Source organism: Cnephaeus nilssonii, assembly GCF_951640355.1.
Source record: "Cnephaeus nilssonii genome assembly, chromosome: 17".
In the NCBI taxonomy this organism is placed as follows: domain Eukaryota; kingdom Metazoa; phylum Chordata; class Mammalia; order Chiroptera; family Vespertilionidae; genus Cnephaeus; species Cnephaeus nilssonii.
The window spans coordinates 40,725,032-40,741,979 of record NC_137088.1 but is presented as its reverse complement, the minus strand read 5'-3'; the positions used below and the strand labels follow the sequence as shown (position 1 = coordinate 40,741,979).

Sequence of the window (16,948 nt, the reverse complement as noted above, 5' to 3'; positions counted from 1 at the left end):
ACATAGGCAGTGAGGAACCAGCACTGTGCTGGAATGAGGATTGTAGTGGTCATGGGTAGTGTGGTCCAGGAAGGCTTCCTGGAGGAGGTGGCACTGAGCTGAGGCCTCAGGAACCCCATGGGAAGGCTGGGGAGAGACTGGAGCATCTCAGGAGCAGAAAGACAGTGTTAGGCTGTGCACCAAGCCCCAACAGCCTTAGGTGAGAAAGCCAGGTGGCTCAGCACAGCAGGACAAAAAGGGTGGAGAGAGGTGCACAGATTCAGGGCACGTTTTGGAACTGGAAGGACTGAATGTGAGGTGTGAGAGAGTAGGGAGTCAAGGATGAAGCTGCTGTTTCCTGAGATATGGAAGCCTGAGGGAAGTACAGGTTCTTGGTGAGGGGGTGTTGAAAAGTGGAGGTTCCTTTTTTCCTTTAGATTTTTTTTTTTTTTACAAATTTTTAATGTATTTTTATTTATTTCAGAGAGGACAGGAGAGGGAGAGAGAGCGATAAGAACATCAGTGATGAGAGAGAATCATTGATTGGCTGCCCCTGCATGCCCCCCTACTGGGGATCTAGCCCACAACCTGGGCATGTTCCCCTGACTAGAATCGAACCCAGAATCCTTTAGTCCACAGGCCGATGCTCTATCCACTGAGCCAAACCAGCTAGGGCTTTACAGTTTTTAATGTTTCATTTTGAAATTCCAGACTTGCAAAAATAGCACAAAGAACTCCCATTTGCACTTCACTCAGCTTCCCCAAATGTTAACATCTTTAAAAAGTGTGTGTGTGTGTGTGTGTGTGTGTGTGTGTTTATTGATATCAGAGAGAGGAAGGGAGAGGGAGAGAAGGATAGAAACATCAATGATGAGAGATAATCATTGATCAACTGCCTCCTACATGCCCCTACTGGTGATTGAGCCTGTACCCTGACCAGGAATGGAACTGTGACCTCCTGTTTCATGGATCGATGCTCAACCACTGAGCCACACCAGCTGATCCCAAATGTTAATATCTTAAATAGCCACAGGACAATGAGCAAACCCAGGCTACTACTAACTCCTCTGCCCCCCTCCCTCACACTGTCAGTTACCCTACTGGAGTTCTCTTCCTAGACCAGGATCCAAACCAGGATCATACACTGTGTTTTGTCATCCTGTCCACTTACTCTCCTCTAACCTGGGTCAGTTTCTCAGTCTTTCTTCATCTTTTATGACCCTGACACTTGAAGCGGAAAGGCCAGTTGTTTTGTAGAATCTCACGGTTTGGGTTTGCCTGGGGTTTCCTCGGGACCAGAGTCAGGTTCTGCATTTCCGGCAGGATGACCACAGGGGAGACGGAGCGTGTTTGGTCCCTGTCCAAGTGGAGTTGCCTCTGGAACAGGACGCTGGAGATAAGGGAGAGGACAGAGGAGAGCTATAACCTCAGGTGTCATCATTGTGAACAGCGCTTTCCCAGCCGTGGTCCTGGCTAGACCCCAGGGAGGGGGTGTGTAGAGAGAGGAGGCCCAGGAGTGCACCAGGCATCCCACATGGGCAGTCTGGGGGAGGAGACATGGCCGATGGTGTGGGAGAGACCCTGGGTGAGGGAGGAGCCCCAAGAGCCAGGCGGGGAAGAAGGAAGCACAGAAAAGCTTCCTTGGGGAACTTGGAGGCTCCTGAGGCCGTGGCCACCCGGACATGAGGGTTTCATTGGAGCAGTGGATGGAGCGTGTGGACAACACTAATGAAGTTTTGCAAACACTCAGGGGACAGAAATGGGCGGGAACTAGGGGAGTGTGAGTCCAGGGAAGCTCATTTAGGGGATGGGGGGAGGGGGGGGCCGGAATCAGGGAATGGCCTGTCCGCTGATGGGAATCTGTGAAAGGGGTGTTGCAAGATGCAGGCAGGGCTGCAGAAGGTGAGTGGCTACAGGCCTCTGGGGGTGTTTTAAGGGTCTGGGGATAGCACTGGGCCTTGATCCAAGCTGGGCAAAGAGAAAGGGGGCTCCAGGCACTGAGGGAAGAATTGTGGCAGTGGGGACACTGAGTGCAGGAGGTGTGTCCAGGGGAAGGGATGTTTTGAATGGAGATACAGAAGGTCACATCCTTATTAGTGGTGACTTGCAGGACGGGTGGCTGAGGTGGGGAGAGGAGAAGGACAAGGCCCTGAGAGGCCAGGGGGCACTCAAAGCACGTGGAAGGCTGATGGGAGTGAAGGAGGAGAAGAGGGAAACCCCAAGTTAAGCCCTCTATGACTGAAACAGGAGGATGACTGGGCAGCTACAAAGAGGGTACATGGGCGGGGCTGGGGGGGCTGGTGCCTTAAGAAAGGGGTCATCAGGGAGGGATCTCTATGGGATTGTCCCAATATCTCTGTTCCAGGAAGAGGTTGGTGGGGGAGCGGCTGAGGCATCTCTTCCTTCTGAGCATCCCCACCCTCAGAATTCTCGCTGGGAGAGGCTGGGCTGTGACACTCTGCATACCCCCCGGGCGGCATCTGGGGCATGAACACACATCACACATGTATACAGCCAAGGGCTCACAAGCTCCCACCAGCACACGGCACTGAGCCCCTCTACATAGATCACCTAGTCCTGACTGTTGTGCTTCATTCATTTCCCTCCATTTCTTCTGGGCTGTGTCATCCGTTGCCTGGATAACGCTTCCTCCATGAAGCCTCCTTGGTTTCCCCCACCAGGAGCCATCTGCCCCTGCAGTGCACCGTCTCTCACTGCCCCTGCCTCTTCATGTCGTGATTGCCTGGTTATTGCCTGCTGCCCCAAGAGGCTGCGGTTTCTTCTGGGTGGCCCTGCTGCCCTGCCCAGGGCCGGACACAGCGGGCAGCGTGGGGACATCCCGCAGTTCCCACTTTGTCCATTAGATGGCACAAGATGTATGTGGCTGGGCCCATTGACTCAATAAGTCAGGGGTACCTTTGAGTCTATTTTTCATCTGCAGCTTGCAAACAGGGGCCTTTACAGAAGATCCCTTACCTTCTTCCCAGATTGGGAAACTGAGGCTCAGAGAAGGAGAGGACCTGCCTGAGGCCACACAAAAAATTAACCTTAGGTTTCGCCCCCCCCCCCCCCCCCCCCCGCCCCTGTGCCAGGCTGTGTGGAGTGGGCTGCCCTGACCTCCTGCTCCAGTAGATCCAGGCTCCCCTGCAGCCTCAGCGGGGAGCCTGGCTGAGCTGAGACGCCATGGCGAGCTGGCAGGAGGGAGAGTTGTCGGGCCTGCTCCCCAAAGAGGTGGCCACAGGCTGGCGGAGAGGCCACCTGGCTCCTTCTCCAGCCAGATATTGGCGCCCACCCCGGGTTACGCCCGAAACATCTCTCCAGGGAGATGGAGGCAGAGGGGCTTCACCTCTCAGAGGGACCAACATAGAATCACCATCATGGCAGCCCCTGCACAGGCAGCCCTCTCCGTTGCAAACAGCCTGTTACACCCAGGGTGGCGGGAGGAGACAGAGACCCAGCGAGGGAAGGCCTCGGCCCAAACTCTCCGTAGTCAGAGGTGGGTGGTCTGAGGGCTGTCGCGGCCTCCCTGAGGGCCCCTCACCCCCTGGGAGGAGACATGCATATGTCAGGGGGCGGTGGGGACAGGGAGACAGGGTTCAAGGTCCTTGGGTCCTTCTCATGCTTACGGGGCCTGACCTGTTTACCTTCCAGGGATGAGATGGGGACTCCAAGTGCCACCCCCAGGAGTCACCAAAGCAAAAGAGGACCCCAGGAAGGGGCAGGGTTGGTGGGCCTATTTCAGCCTGCCCCGTGGCCTGGGCCAGGTCCTTCCCTCTCTGGTGCCCCCAAGTTTCCTGACCCCAGTCTGGGGGCTTGAGCTAGTCCATCCTGGAGGCCTAATTTGCAGGAATTTCTAGCATTCCAGGAGCCCCAGTTCTGGCTCAAGTTTGAAATCTTCTTTGCTTCCAGGGCCTCAGGTTCTGAGTGTAGGGGTCTGGGTGGGGTGGAGTGACAGCTGTGGGGGGCAGGGACAGGAACTGCTGTGGGATAGGGGCATGCGGTAGTCCCCTCACCTGCCTAGATTCAACCCCTCAATCTCATCTCCTTGTCCCTGTCTGTGGCTTTCTTGCCCCTGGATCTGAGCTCAGGACAGAGGGGGCGGGGGTGTGAGCACCCTCCCTTCACCCTCACTCTGGAGGGATCACATGTATAGGGCCTATGATGCAGAGGGGGATTCTGGGAAGAACCCGCCCCTCACTGAGTGACACTCTGGGCCTGGGCCTCTGGAAGGACTGGATGGCTGAGAGAGGCAGGGCGAAGGGAGACTCCGCTGCCCAGTGAGCCGGGATGGGGCCTGGAGGCCAGACATTCATCTCTAGCCAATCTCAGATCTGTGAGGTGTGCAAACCTCACACCTTCACCCAAAACATGGAGCCCCTTCCACTGGAATGGCCTCCTCCCCGCACACAGGTAACTTAGACGCTGCAGGAAGCTGGGGAGCCAAGCCCAGGCTTCAAGGGTCTGAACCCTGCTGGGAACATGAACAGGGCCTAGAGTCCGTTTGTGGGAGAGGGGCTCTCTGCCACAGGCACTGGAGGGGCAGAGAGCAAAGGAGAGCCCCACCAGACCCTCAGGAGACCATCAACCTCCGATCTGACTCCTGACCTCTTTTCCAGGTTCTCTGCCTCTTGACCTCTTGGTAGAGCCTGGAGACTTGGTTTGTGGGCATTTCTGTGTAAACTACCCACGCCCCAGCTGGGTAAGTCTCCCCAATGGGGAACCCGGGAACCGACCAACCTGGTAGAGGAATCAGGGCCAGTCGGGGTGGAGGGAGCCACAGCAGGTGCATGGCAGGCACTCACTCCTCCCTCCTCCTCCTCCTCCTCCTCCTCCTCCTCCTCCTCCTCCTCCTCCCCCACCCTCCTCCTTCTCCAGCTTCCTGGCCCTGGACAGGGCGGAGCCAGTGCCTTATAAGTGGCAGGCTGGCGGCGAGAGAGCAAACTACAACCAGCAGTGGGACCAGAGGCTGGCTCCACAGGCAGCGAGGTGCCCTGGGTCCCCAGCATGGCCTCCTCGGCCTGGGCCATCTGCTGCCTCTTGGGGAGTCTCCTGTTCCACAGGGGCAGCCCCAGTCCCAGCGCCAGCATGCCCCGCCTGCGGCTCTCCTACCGAGGTACGGACTGTACGCCCTGTTCACGTGCATGGTCGTGGGAACCCGGGACCCTGCAGCACCCCCAGCGGTGGGGGCCCCAGCCAGCCCGGGCAGTCTGTCCTGCCGGCCAGAGGGATGCAGTCATTCCCTGCACAGCCAGTGGGAAGGACTTCGCGGTCCTTCCCCGGGATGGTGCTCCCCTGGCTACCGCCAGGGGCAGGCGCTGGGGAGGAGGCAGGCGGGGGGGGGGGGGGGGGGGGACACACAGCTCCTGGGGGCATGGCCAAGGTGGAGGTGGCAGGGGCAGGCACACTCAGCGGAAAAGCCAAAGCCGAGGGGACTTTTGAGGAAATGAGAGCGATGAATGGAGACCCCGAGAGACCTCAGTAGAGATGGGCAGAGAGAGATGGGGAGGGGCAGACAGGGCAGGTCTGGAGGGTCTGTCTGTACTGGGTGGGGGCTCCTTGCCCAGGGCAGACAGTGAGAGAGCAGGATCCTGTCCCTCTCCTCCCCCACTGCAATGGGGGCCCTCCCCTTGTCCCCACAGCCGCCCCCTCACCCACCTGCCTCTTGCAGCCCACTCCCCAGTGCTGGCCTCCCTCCTGCCTCCCCATCCCAGCCCAGGAGGTTCCTCTGCAGATCTAACCTGGTGCGGGGTGCTGCGGCCGGCGCAGGCCTCCTCGGAATCTGTAGGCAGTACACAGAAAAGGTTCCTGAGACACAGGCTCTCCACCGATTCTTCTTAGGGGAGCCGGAGAGCAGGGTGATCACCTTTCTCTGGGAATCTCAGTCCGAAGGGGAAACCCCCAAAATAAAGCGAAGGGGGAGACTCAGGCTCTGGAGAGGATGAGGGGGAAGACGTGGCTCTACTCTGGAGAGTCTGAATATTGGGTCTGGAGGGAGAATTTGGTCCTACCCTTGGAGCTGTGGTTTTGGAAGGAAGTCAGGCTATAGGAAAAGTTAAATAAGGCAACCCCCCTCCAAAGTACTGTCAGCCATGGAGGGCTTCCTGGAAGAGGCTGAATTTGGGGGTGGGGTGAGTGCTGGGCCAAGGATGGGCAGGCATAGGGCACTTGACCTTCCCAAGGGTGGCCAAGGCCCCTTCCCATTCATCTTGTCTGCCCCTTGCCCACCCATCTCCTCCACCTCCAGTGCCAAGGTTCCTTGACTCCTAGGACCAGCCTCCCCAGGCAGCCTCCCCACACCTAGGGCTGGGTGGGCAGGGTCAATGGAGGAGAAAATCCTCTTTAGCCGCATCCTGGACTAGAGCCTGCAGCTTGGCCACCCCTGGCCTCTCCCAGACCCAGGCCTTTTCCAGGTGTTCCCTCTGCTGGGAACACTGTCCCCTGCCTGTCCGCCTGTCCGCGGCTCACACTCACGCACCCTTCCTCCAGCTTGCTGCTGTTTGTTCTGCCAGTGCGAACATCTGCACAGTGGGGACTGCACAGAACACAGAGGGGCCGCTGGGAAGGAGATGTTAACTGAAAGATCAGGGCTAAGGAATGGAGGGCTAGGAGTTGGTCCTGGGTGGGCTGGGCTGGGCTGGGTGGGGGTTCAGAGCCCCCTATCCCACCCACCCCCGGGAGCCATTTCCCAGAAGCCCTCCTGGCAGCCCTGTGGATGGAAACATTTTCCAGATGTGAGTGTGTGGGGGGTGAATGCACAGCTGGGACCCTCTACTTCCACGCCTTGGCTGAGGGGCCCTAACCCCTCCCTTGCTCCCCTGCAGAACTCCTGTCTGCCAACCGCTCTGCCATCTTTCTGGGTCCTCGGGGCTCCATGGACCTGCGGGCTATGTACCTGGATGAGTACCGAGACCGCCTCTTTCTGGGGGGTCGCGATGCCATCTACTCTCTGCAGCTGGACCAGCCATGGGCAGACCCCCGGGAGGTGAGCTGGGCTGACTGGGGAGAGGATCTGTCTGAGAGTTGGGCAAGTCTGGATGGGGGGCTGGATGGGGAAACTGAGGCTGTGAGTTCGGGGGTCAGCCAGGCTGTGTTTCAGGTGCTGTGGCCGCCGCAGCCAGGACAGAGGGAGGAGTGTGTTCGAAAGGGACGAGACCCTTTGGTGAGTGCCCTCGGGAGTGACTGCTCTCAGCCCTGACCCACACCCAGGGTGGCCTGTGGCCACTCCTGCGGCTGCCTGTGCTGGGCCATTTGAAACAGACTCGGGGGGCTCTTGAAGGTCCATGAAGAATGTCATCCGGTTTGGCTCAGTGGATAGGGCATCGCCTGTAGACCCAAGGGTCCTGGGTTCAATTCCGAACAAGGGCATGTACCTCGGTTGCAGGCTCCTCCCTGGCCCGGGCCCTGGTCGGGGTGCATGTAGGAGGCAACCAATCGATGTCTCTCTCTCACATCGATGTTTCTCTCTGTCTTTCCCTCTCTCTCCCACTTTCTCTAAACATCAATGGGAAAATATCCTCGGGTGAGGATTCAAAAGAAAAAACAATGACACCATAGACCCCAGGGCTGATCAGCCAGGCAGGGCCCAGCCTTGGGACCTGAGGGGATGGTGAGCCGCCCCTCAACTCCTTCTCCTCCCCCCACCAGATGGAGTGTGCCAACTTCGTGCGGGTGCTGCAGCCCCACAACAGAACCCACCTGCTGGCATGTGGCACCGGGGCCTTCCATCCCTCCTGCGCCCTCATCGCGGTTGGGCGCCGCGGGGAGGTGAGCCTCGGGCCCCACAGGGACTGGGAACCAGTGACAGTCCTCAGGCGCCCGAACCCTCCCCGTGGAGCCTGGGTCGGGGCAGAGGTTTCAGAGGCCTGAAAGGCGCCTTTGTGCCGGAGCTGACCCCACTGGCAAGGCCCTGAATTGAGGGTGGCTTCACCCCCCCGCCCCCACTCTCCAGCTGCACGCGATGCATGATGGCCACTGCCCGTCTGGGGGGGCTGGTACTGCTTTCCCAGTGACACCCTGCCTCCCTCTCCCCAGCACGTACTTCACCTGGAGGCCCACAGTGTTGAGAGTGGGCGGGGGCGGTGCCCGCATGAGCCCAGCCGTCCCTTCGCCAGCACCTTCGTAGGTGGGTGATGCTCAGGGCTGGGTGGGCACAGGGAGGGTGGGAGCCGGCTGATGTCCTTGGGAACGGATGGCGGCTGCCCTCCTCCCCTGACTCTGCCCCACCACCCCAGGTGGGGAGCTGTACACGGGCCTCACTGCCGACTTCCTGGGGCGCGAGGCCATGATCTTCCGGAGCGGGGGTCCCCGGCCGGCCTTGCGTTCTGACTCTGACCAGAACCTCCTGCACGGTGAGCCTGGGGCCTGCTGAGGGCGAGGCTGGCTGGGGTCGGCCCCAGCCTGGGCCGGGGGCAGGAGAGCTGGTGCTGGAATGGAGACAGGAGGGGCAGCCCACCCCCCTTGACCACCTGAGACTCCAGCCTCCAGGGGGACAGTACCTGCCCCCTCCCCACTGGGCTCAGCCACCTGTCTTCACCATGAGGCTCCCCCCCAGCTTCACCCTGTCACCCCCCACCCAGACCCCCGGTTTGTGATGGCTGCCCGGGTTGCGGACAACTCTGACCAGAACGATGACAAGGTGTACTTCTTCTTCTCGGAGACTGTCCCTTCGCCAGATGGGGGCCCGGGCCACGTCACCGTCAGCCGCGTGGGCCGCGTCTGCGTGGTGAGGGCGGGGAAGGGGCGGTGAGGGCGGGGACGTCCTTGCTGTGCTCCCTCTTCCCCAACCTGTCCCCACCCTCAGCAGTAGGGAAACTGAGGCGAGGGTGTGAAGCCCAGGCCCCTGCCTCTGCCCTGAGGGTGAGGGTGGAAAGGGGAGGAGGGCGTCCTCTGGGCCCGAGGCTGACCCTGGCCTCTGACCCACAGAATGACGCCGGCGGCCAGCGGGTGCTGGTGAACAAGTGGAGCACCTTCCTCAAGGCCAGGCTGGTCTGCTCGGTGCCCGGTCCCGGTGGTGCCGAGACCCACTTTGACCAGCTGGGTAAGGGCAGGGCCAAGGGAGGCCTGGGTGGGGGAGTGGGGAGGGCCCCGAGCCAGCGAGTGGGGGACCATGGCAGTGGCCTTCTGTCTCCCAGAGGATGTGTTCTTGCTGTGGCCCAAGGCGGGGAAGAGCCTGGAGGTGTACGCACTTTTCAGCACGGTCAGGTGGGCGCGCTGGCCTCCCCTCCCGCACCGGCCTGGGCTCCGGGCTCCGGGCCCGGCTCCTCTGTCGCGCTTCTGCCTTCAGCTCCCAGCTTTGCCGTGGCTCCGTCTCCGTCCCTGACTTGGTGCCTGGCTGCATCTTCTGCGTCCCTCTCTCTACCTCTGCCCGGGGGGTCTTGTTTTTCGGTTCCTGCTGACTGCGGGCACGGTCACCCTCCGCCCTGCCCACAGAGCCAGGCCGCCCTGGCCTGACTGTCCCTGTCTGCCCTCGGCAGTGCTGTGTTCCAGGGCTTTGCAGTCTGCTTGTACCACATGGAGGACATCTGGGAGGTCTTCAAGGGGCCCTTTGCCCACCAAGATGGTCCCCAGCACCAGTGGGGGCCTTATGGGGGCAAGGTGCCCTTCCCCCGCCCTGGCATGGTGAGTACCTGGCCAGGCCAGGGGAGAGGGCAGGACAGAGATGCCAGGGGGCTCTACGTTGGGACGGCATTGTGTCTGCACGCAGCTCCATAGCAGCTGGGAGCCAGGGCTCCCGAGGGGAGGTCAGGCGAGGTGTGGCAGGGAGCCCTGACCGCGTTAAGGAGCCTCTTGCAGGCGACAGCAGTCCTCCGAGGTTGGCATGCCCAGACAGTGGGGCCTGGGACAGGTGGGTGGGAATGTGTGATCCCAGGATTCCAGGTGCTCCCTCTGTTGCTGCCACAGTGCCCCAGCAAGATGACTGCGCAGCCTGGGCGACCCTTTGGCAGCACCAAGGACTACCCGGATGAGGTGCTGCAGTTTGCCCGAGCCCACCCACTCATGTTCCGGCCCGTGCGGCCTCGGCGGGGCCGCCCTGTCCTCGTCAAAACCCACCTGGCCCAGCAGCTGCGCCAGATCGTGGTGGACCGCGTGGAGGCAGAGGACGGGACCTATGACGTCATCTTCCTGGGAACTGGTGGGTGGGCTGAGGAAGGCAGCGGACTGGGGAGCTGTGCGGGTGCCCAGGCTGCTCCTCCCTCTCCTACTGACCCCTTCTCCCCTGTCTCAGACTCAGGGTCGGTGCTCAAGGTCATGGCCCTCCAGTCTGGGGACTCAGCTGAGCCTGAGGAGGTGGTTCTGGAGGAGCTCCAGGTGTTTAAGGTGAGCAGGGAAGGGCTGACGGGAGGGGTCCCTGGTCTAGCCCTGGCTACAGGGAAGCAGGAGCAAAGCACAGGAGGGAGATGGGCTGCCTTGACTGAGCTTGCAGCCAGTGGGGATGAAAGGGATGACACCCCACTGCCGAGGCCTTGCTGATGCTTCTGAATGACCGAGGGGCCCGGGGATGCAGTTTGTGAGCTGAAAGTTGGGGGGCCCAGAGAGGGATGGCCAAGGTGAGCACCCCTGGACAAAGCCCTGATAGGCACAAGTCACTGTGAGGGGGTGGCTGAGACCCCAAGTGCCCAAGAGGTTCTGTTGGCCCCTCTACAGAATCAGACAGGGGGACTACCGCGCCTCCCAACATGGGATGGTGATGTGGGACAGCTGCTTCATCGCTGGGAACAGGGCTGTGGGAGGGGACACTGGAGATTTGTGCTTTCAGCCAAGCCTCCTGCTCCTACTTGGAGGCCAGCCAGGGTAAGGGGACCTTTCTTGTAACCTGACCTCTGGGAAAGACTGTCTGGCCTTAGTAGCCAGGGCATGACTGACCCAGGCTGGGAGATGGGGGCTCCCACCCAGGGGCTAAAGGAGGCTGAGAGCGGGGGTGCAGTGGAGGGCTCCCCAACACCTGCCCCCTGAGACCCTGCTCCTTCCTCAGGTGCCGACAGCCATCACTGAGATGGAGATCTCCGTGAAAAGGGTAAGAGCAGCTGCCGCCTTCCTCCCCTCCCCAGCCCGCAGAGCCTCCCTGAGCACTGCCTGTGTCCGCTGGAAAGCCCCGCAGCAGGCAGCAGGCGCTGGGCGGCCGGTCAGGCCCTGCAGAGGGTTGGGATCCAGCTGGGAGCTGACATTCCCATGCCAGTGGCAGTGGGGGGCCCTGAGTAAGTGAGGCTGTTCAGATAAGGGGAGATCCACAAACGCTGGCTCCTCAGGGGAAAACAAAATCCAGATTGGAAATCAAGCAAGGAAGGGGAGCCACTTCTTAGAGGACGGCTGTGTCCTTTCACAAGTGGCACATACCATCTTCCCCAGTTTGTCTGTCCGGTTTATCTTTGGGGAGGTCCCGACGTTGGTCCTGGGATTGCTTAAAGCAGAGGGCACCTCTAAGGCGAGGGGCAAGTCAGGATAAAGGCCACTGGGGGAGAGGACGAGGTGAAGGCCCTTGGAGAAAGGACCCCAGGTCTGCCCACCGCCTACATGTCCTAGCGCAGGATCTGGGGTACATCGTGTGGATGATAAGCATTTTGTTCCTGGGAAGGCACCCATGGTTCTGCTTGAAAATGGCAGGGACCTCAGGAAACCCTAGGGGCCTGGGAGCCGAGCAGCTTCTGGGGAAGCCGGGGCTCACCGTGGGCTCTGCTTGGGTCCGTCCCCAGCAAACGCTGTACGTGGGCTCGCGGCTGGGCGTGGCCCGGCTGAAGCTGCACCAGTGTGAAACCTACGGCAGTGCCTGCGCCGAGTGCTGCCTGGCCCGGGACCCATACTGCGCCTGGGACGGTGCTTCCTGCACCCGCTACCGGCCTGGCACCAGCAAGCGCCGGTTCCGCCGGCAGGACATCCGGCATGGCAACCCTGCCCTGCAGTGCCTGGGCCAGAGCCAGGAAGGTGAGTGGCAGCTACTCGCCCCGTGGCCTGGACTCCACCCTTGTGAAGTGGGGGCTCAGACTTGTCCTGTTGTGACAGCCCTCAATTTCCCTACCTGAGTGGCTCTGTCACTATACGGGTGTGGGGGTCTTTGGACAGAGTGACTGGCTTGGGGACTGATGGATATTGAGGTCCCTGGAACACTGGCGGGGGCTCTTGGACAGTCCCTGAGACGAGCCACCTCCGCCTCCTCCAGGGAAGGCTGCAGGACCGGCGGCCACCACTACGGTCTTCGGCACGGAGCACAACAGCACCTTCCTGGAGTGCCTGCCCAAGTCTCCCCAGGCAGCTGTGCGCTGGTTCTTGCAGAGGCCGGGGGACCAGGGGCCCGACCAGGTGAGTGAGGACCCTGCCTCCAGTTTGCATGTGTCCCTGAACCCCAAGTCCTGAGTCCTAGGAAGGGGTTCTGGGGGGAACTTGCCAAGTTCAATTGAAGAAAACTGTGCTTTAGGCCCCTGGGTGCCTGGAATGAGGTGCTGCTCTCCTGCCATCTGGGAACGCCCAGCCAGATGTGCCTGGAACTCCTCCAGCGGCAGGGAGCCCACCAACTCCCAAGGCACTGAGCTGAGCTCTGAGGGGTGGGTGGGTAGCAGAGATGGAAGAGAGGGAGGGGGGTCTGGGCTGCTCAGGAAGTCCCAGGCTTACATATATGGCTCACCTTTGAAGGGGGTCTTTTCCCCAGGGGCTCTTGGTCCTCCTCTGCCCAGGCTTGTGCCCCTGGCCACTGCCCCTTACCCCTCCAACCACACTGCCTGGCCCCACACTTCCTCCCTGGAGTCCAACAGTCTGTCCAGGCTCCCCACCCTCATCTGGAAAGTTCTGTCAACCCCAGAGATGGCTTCAGTCTGGGGCCTGAGGATGGGCGTGGGGAGGGCAGGGTGAGGAACAATTCCCAAGAGCTCCCACAGGCAGGGAGGGGAGGGAGCGGGTTGGTTACAGGAGGGGCTCTCCTTCAGCTTGGGGACTGGGGGAGGCCAGCCTTGGCCAGCTGTTGGGCTAGGCACTGAGAGACTCCCCCAAGGCCAGGCCAGGGGGAGCAACGAGATGAAATTACACAGCACTAACTGCCCAAGCAGGCCAGCTTCAACATCCAGTCGCACAGACTAAAGCCCAGACAGCAGCTGGGCCAGAGACCCTGGGTCAGAACAGCACTCCCGCCTCCCACACTGATGGGCGCTTGGCCCACCCTGGCTGGGGCTGTGGGCCCGCGTGTGGGGGAAGTGAACAATGCAGACCGTGTAGAGTGAGGGGAATTCTAGTCCTGGGGCTGGGGTTACATACCCCCTGAGTAAAAGCCCATATATACCCTCTTACCCTCTCTGTTCACTGGGAATGTGTGCCAGTGCCCACCCCCAGCCCCCCAAGGCCAAGACAGGTGCCCCAGAGCTTTGACTAGGGAGAAACCAGTCAAATTTTGGAAAAGCCCCTTCCCAGGCCATGGCCTGGGTTATGGGAAGGTGAAGCCCTGCCTGCAATTAGCTTAGTCTCCAGGAGGCTGAGCCTGCTGAGCTGCTCGTCCCTCCCTGGGAAGGGGAGAATGGACAGGGACGTGCCCACGTCCTGGGCCCTGAACTGGCACATCTGGAAAAGCAGGGTGCAGAGAAGTTGATGGTGTGTGCCCTGCTCCATGGCCCCTCACACCCTCCTGGTGCCCAGCAGGTGAAGACGGATGAGCGAGTCCTACAGACGGAGCAGGGGCTGCTGATCCGCAGGCTCAGCCGCCTGGATGAGGGCATCTACAGCTGCACTACACTGGAGCATGGCTTCTCCCAGACTGTGGCCCGCCTGGCTCTGGAGGTGATCGTGGCTGCGCAGCTCAACAGCCTGTTCCACAGGGGGCAGAGGCCGGAGGAGCCCCCGGCCCGGGGAGGCCTGGCCTCCACCCCACCCAAGGCCTGGTACAAGGACATCCTGCAGCTCATCGGCTTCGCCAACTTGCCCCGGGTGGATGAGTACTGTGAGCGCATGTGGTGCTCCTCCCGGGGCCGGGGCAAACAGGCCAAGGGCAAGAGCTGGGCAGGGCTGGAGCTGGGCAAGAAGGTGAAGAGCCGGGTGCAGGCCGAGCGGAATCGGACACCCCGGGAGGTGGAGGCCACATAGAAGGCAGAGGAGGGGGTGGTTGGGATGGGCCGAGTGGCCCAGTATCAGCCCCCAGTGTCTCCCACCCACCCAGCAAGGGCAGAGGGGGTCAGCAGGCTTGATCACCTCTTACAGATGGGAGTCTCTGCCCCCCAAACCCCTACCAGGCCGCTTCAGGAAAGGCTGGGGGCCTGATGGAGGGACCCTGTGTTTGTTCCCTGCACCTTTCTGCTCTGAGTTCCAGATGGAGCCAGCACCCTCTGGCCACTGGCAACCCCAGTGGGCCTGCTATTTGTTCTCAGAGGTGGTCCCCAGAGTGCATTTCCGGTTGTGCCCAGAGGCAAGAGGGCTGGGTGGTTCTTTCCCAGCTGCAGAACAAAGGCCATTCTGAGTAACCCTTAGAGTAGGCGTGAGGGTGCCTCTGAGGAGGTACTGGCAAGGTGCCCTTAGGCAGCCAGAGGAGGGTGGACATTGCCTCTAAGCTGGCAATGGTTAGAAGACCTACACTGACTGAGCTGGGGAGGAAAAGAGGAGATGCTGAGAAAGCAGACACCCCCCCGCCACACACACACACTTTGTGCCCTGATATCTTGGTGATCCCTTCCCACTGCCCACGGCCTGTTCTCCATCACAGAATCACAGAAGCATAGACTGCTCGACTCCCTGCAACCTGGGGGTGGGCTGGGCCTCAGGCCCTACTTCTTAAACCAAAGGGGCTTCTCAGCCTGACTTCCCTTCCCCAGGCTCCTGAGCTGCAGGCAGGTTTCCTGGGACGCCCATCCCATCAGGGTCTCCATGCTGACGAGCAGGGTGAGGATGGGTTCTAGGAGAACGTCTTCCCCAACTGTGTGGACTAGCTGGGGAGGAGTGGGCTGTCTTTGCTAGGGCGATGCCAGCACACCCACAGCCTGGGAGGGCGGCAATGTGGCAGCTCTGAGAGCATGCTGCAGCTGGTGGGCAGGACCAGGGGTAGGACTGCGCCCAGGCACACAGAGGATTGAGAGGCTTCTGAGATGGGAGAGGGTGGGACCCTAGGATGGGCTAGGGGACCCAGGAGCAAGCATGCTCAAGGATTCAAGATGGCATCAATTAGGTCAGGAGCCACTGGGAAGGCCAGATGTTTCCCACCCTGGAATCTTTGGTTTCTGCTAAATAAGGGTTGGTCTTGGATGGTTCATTTATGAAGGCTTTCTTTTAAGGGAAAAAATATGGGGGAAAGCTGCTAAGAACTCTAGGTCCTGCCGGTTCTTGGGGCTGAGGCGGGTGGCCAGGATGCATTCTGTCTGTGCATGTAGGCAGGTGTTTTGTCATTGGCAGCAATGTCTTTCTTGAGCTGGGGAACACAGCAGAGGAGGACTAAATGAAAAACCGTTCCCAGCTTGCATATGAGCAGGTCAGTGACGCACAAAACTGGCAGGAGGGAGACAGGAGCATCAGGTTCAAGATTCCCTCCTTTAAAAAACCGAGATGAATAAAGGAGAAAAAAGTAGATAAAAAGCAAGACAGGGCTTCCTGTCCCATTGAACTCAAACCCAGACTGAGTCTGCCTTGGATTCTATCTGTTCTTCCCCCCCCTCCCTGCCCCCGCCCCAGCTGGGACCTGAAAGAAGCCCTCCTTCCCCCTTTGACTGCACAGTCAGTGAGCCAGAGCATTGAGGAACCGGACAGCGTTCGGGGAAGCCTTGGCCTGGGGTTCGATGCTGGGCTGTCAGCAGGTAAAAGCAGCGGAGAGGACTTCGGGAAGGGGAGCTGGGGGAAAGAGGGGAGGGGACATAGAGGGGAAGGAGAGAGCGTAGAGCCCCAGGAAGGATGTCAGCTAGCTCTGCCCCTCAGCCCAGGGGAGCCAGGAAGACACAACCAGGCCCTCAATGGCCTGTAGGCTGGACCCAGGCGTGGCTGCCTCCGGGTAGGGTCCTCTGGGGAAGCTACTCTGGAAAACGGAGGAATAAGGAGCTCAAAATCCTCAACAAATACCTGCACTTGGAAAATTATGGACAGCTTCTACCAGCTCCCACCCCCCCATGGTACTATGTGTTATTAACCCCTGGAAATGCCTCTATGTGTGAATTCTATTTTTGTATTCAGATGTTGAGATGGGCTTTGTGATTTCTCTGTCTTCAGAACACACTTCTTCTAATTACTATTGTTATTTTGTCCTGACCACCCCTGAGCTCTGGTGAGGATAGTACAGTGGTCTACCACACAGAACCTACGAGGAGAGGAATGAAGCTACTATTTACATCACATAATTATATCATTATTGTATCTGTGTATTTCTGTACTAAACTGACTGATACCATCTGTGTGAGCTGGAAGTGAAGAGCCTTCCCCATCCACTCCATGAGGGAGACGACCACCCTAAGTGGTGTTTTCTAGAAGGGAGGGCGGGTATCAAGGGAAGGAAGGAGTCAGAGGGCGTTGTCTATAAGCTGAGATTGCTTCTTAAAATAGGAAAATCCTGCCCTTTGGGCTTCTGACACTGACCTTCTTGGAACTCCAGGAGGATCCTGAACCAGAAAAAAAAACAACAAATGCTGGCAAAGGGCAGCTGGGCACGTAGGCAGCCCTGCTTTTTTCACAACACTTGACATTTGTGACAACAACACTTGGCCTGATGCCCGTCTTCATCCCAAACCACATTCCAACGTTTATTAAGGCCACTGTGCTCTTGCCTGGGGGCTGCAGTTTCTGGGGAGGAGGGGAGGCCCCAATAGTCTGGCCTCCTGGGTGTGCTGTGGAAGCTCTCACTCCCTTGTGACATGCTGCTGCCCAAAGAGCAGACTCCACTGATGCTGGAGGGAGGTGAGAACAGGTGACGGACATTGCCCCGCCTCACCAGGGAGACTAGCTTCTTGCTCGGATGGGCCCATCAATCCATGGAATAGAGGGGGGTTAATAGAACACGTCAGTCATCAGTCCCATCCTTCAGTCT

At 59.8% G+C, this 16,948-nt stretch overlaps 1 protein-coding gene across 2 annotated transcripts; it reads left to right on the top strand.

Moving 5' to 3' along the window:
- Nucleotides 1–4,905: 4,905 nt before the first annotated feature.
- Nucleotides 4,906–16,315, top strand: SEMA3G (semaphorin 3G). 2 transcript variants are annotated; one of them, XM_079795192.1, is made up of 16 exons: nt 4,906–5,092; nt 6,801–6,961; nt 7,076–7,138; nt 7,624–7,743; nt 8,011–8,101; nt 8,211–8,327; nt 8,556–8,701; nt 8,902–9,016; nt 9,111–9,180; nt 9,453–9,597; nt 9,880–10,111; nt 10,205–10,296; nt 10,952–10,993; nt 11,670–11,898; nt 12,134–12,273; nt 13,597–16,315. In XM_079795192.1, exons 1-16 carry the CDS (start codon nt 4,984–4,986, stop codon nt 14,035–14,037), a joined length of 2,313 nt encoding a protein of 770 aa, XP_079651318.1. In that variant the 5' UTR covers nt 4,906–4,983; the 3' UTR covers nt 14,038–16,315. The 2 variants fall into 2 exon arrangements, with proteins under 2 accessions (XP_079651318.1, XP_079651317.1); XM_079795191.1 differs by having other exon boundaries at nt 13,594–16,315.
- Nucleotides 16,316–16,948: the final 633 nt, after the last annotated feature.

Bases quoted from the DNA above. Each gene is read 5' to 3' on its own strand.
- SEMA3G (XM_079795191.1), top strand. From the start codon at position 4,984: ATGGCCTCCTCGGCCTGGGCCATCTGCTGCCTCTTGGGGAGTCTCCTG. The intron at 11,899-12,133 runs GTGAGTGGCAGC...CGCCTCCTCCAG, and splicing joins CCTGGGCCAGAGCCAGGAAG to GGAAGGCTGCAGGACCGGCG. The intron at 12,274-13,593 runs GTGAGTGAGGAC...CCTGGTGCCCAG, and splicing joins GGGACCAGGGGCCCGACCAG to CAGGTGAAGACGGATGAGCG.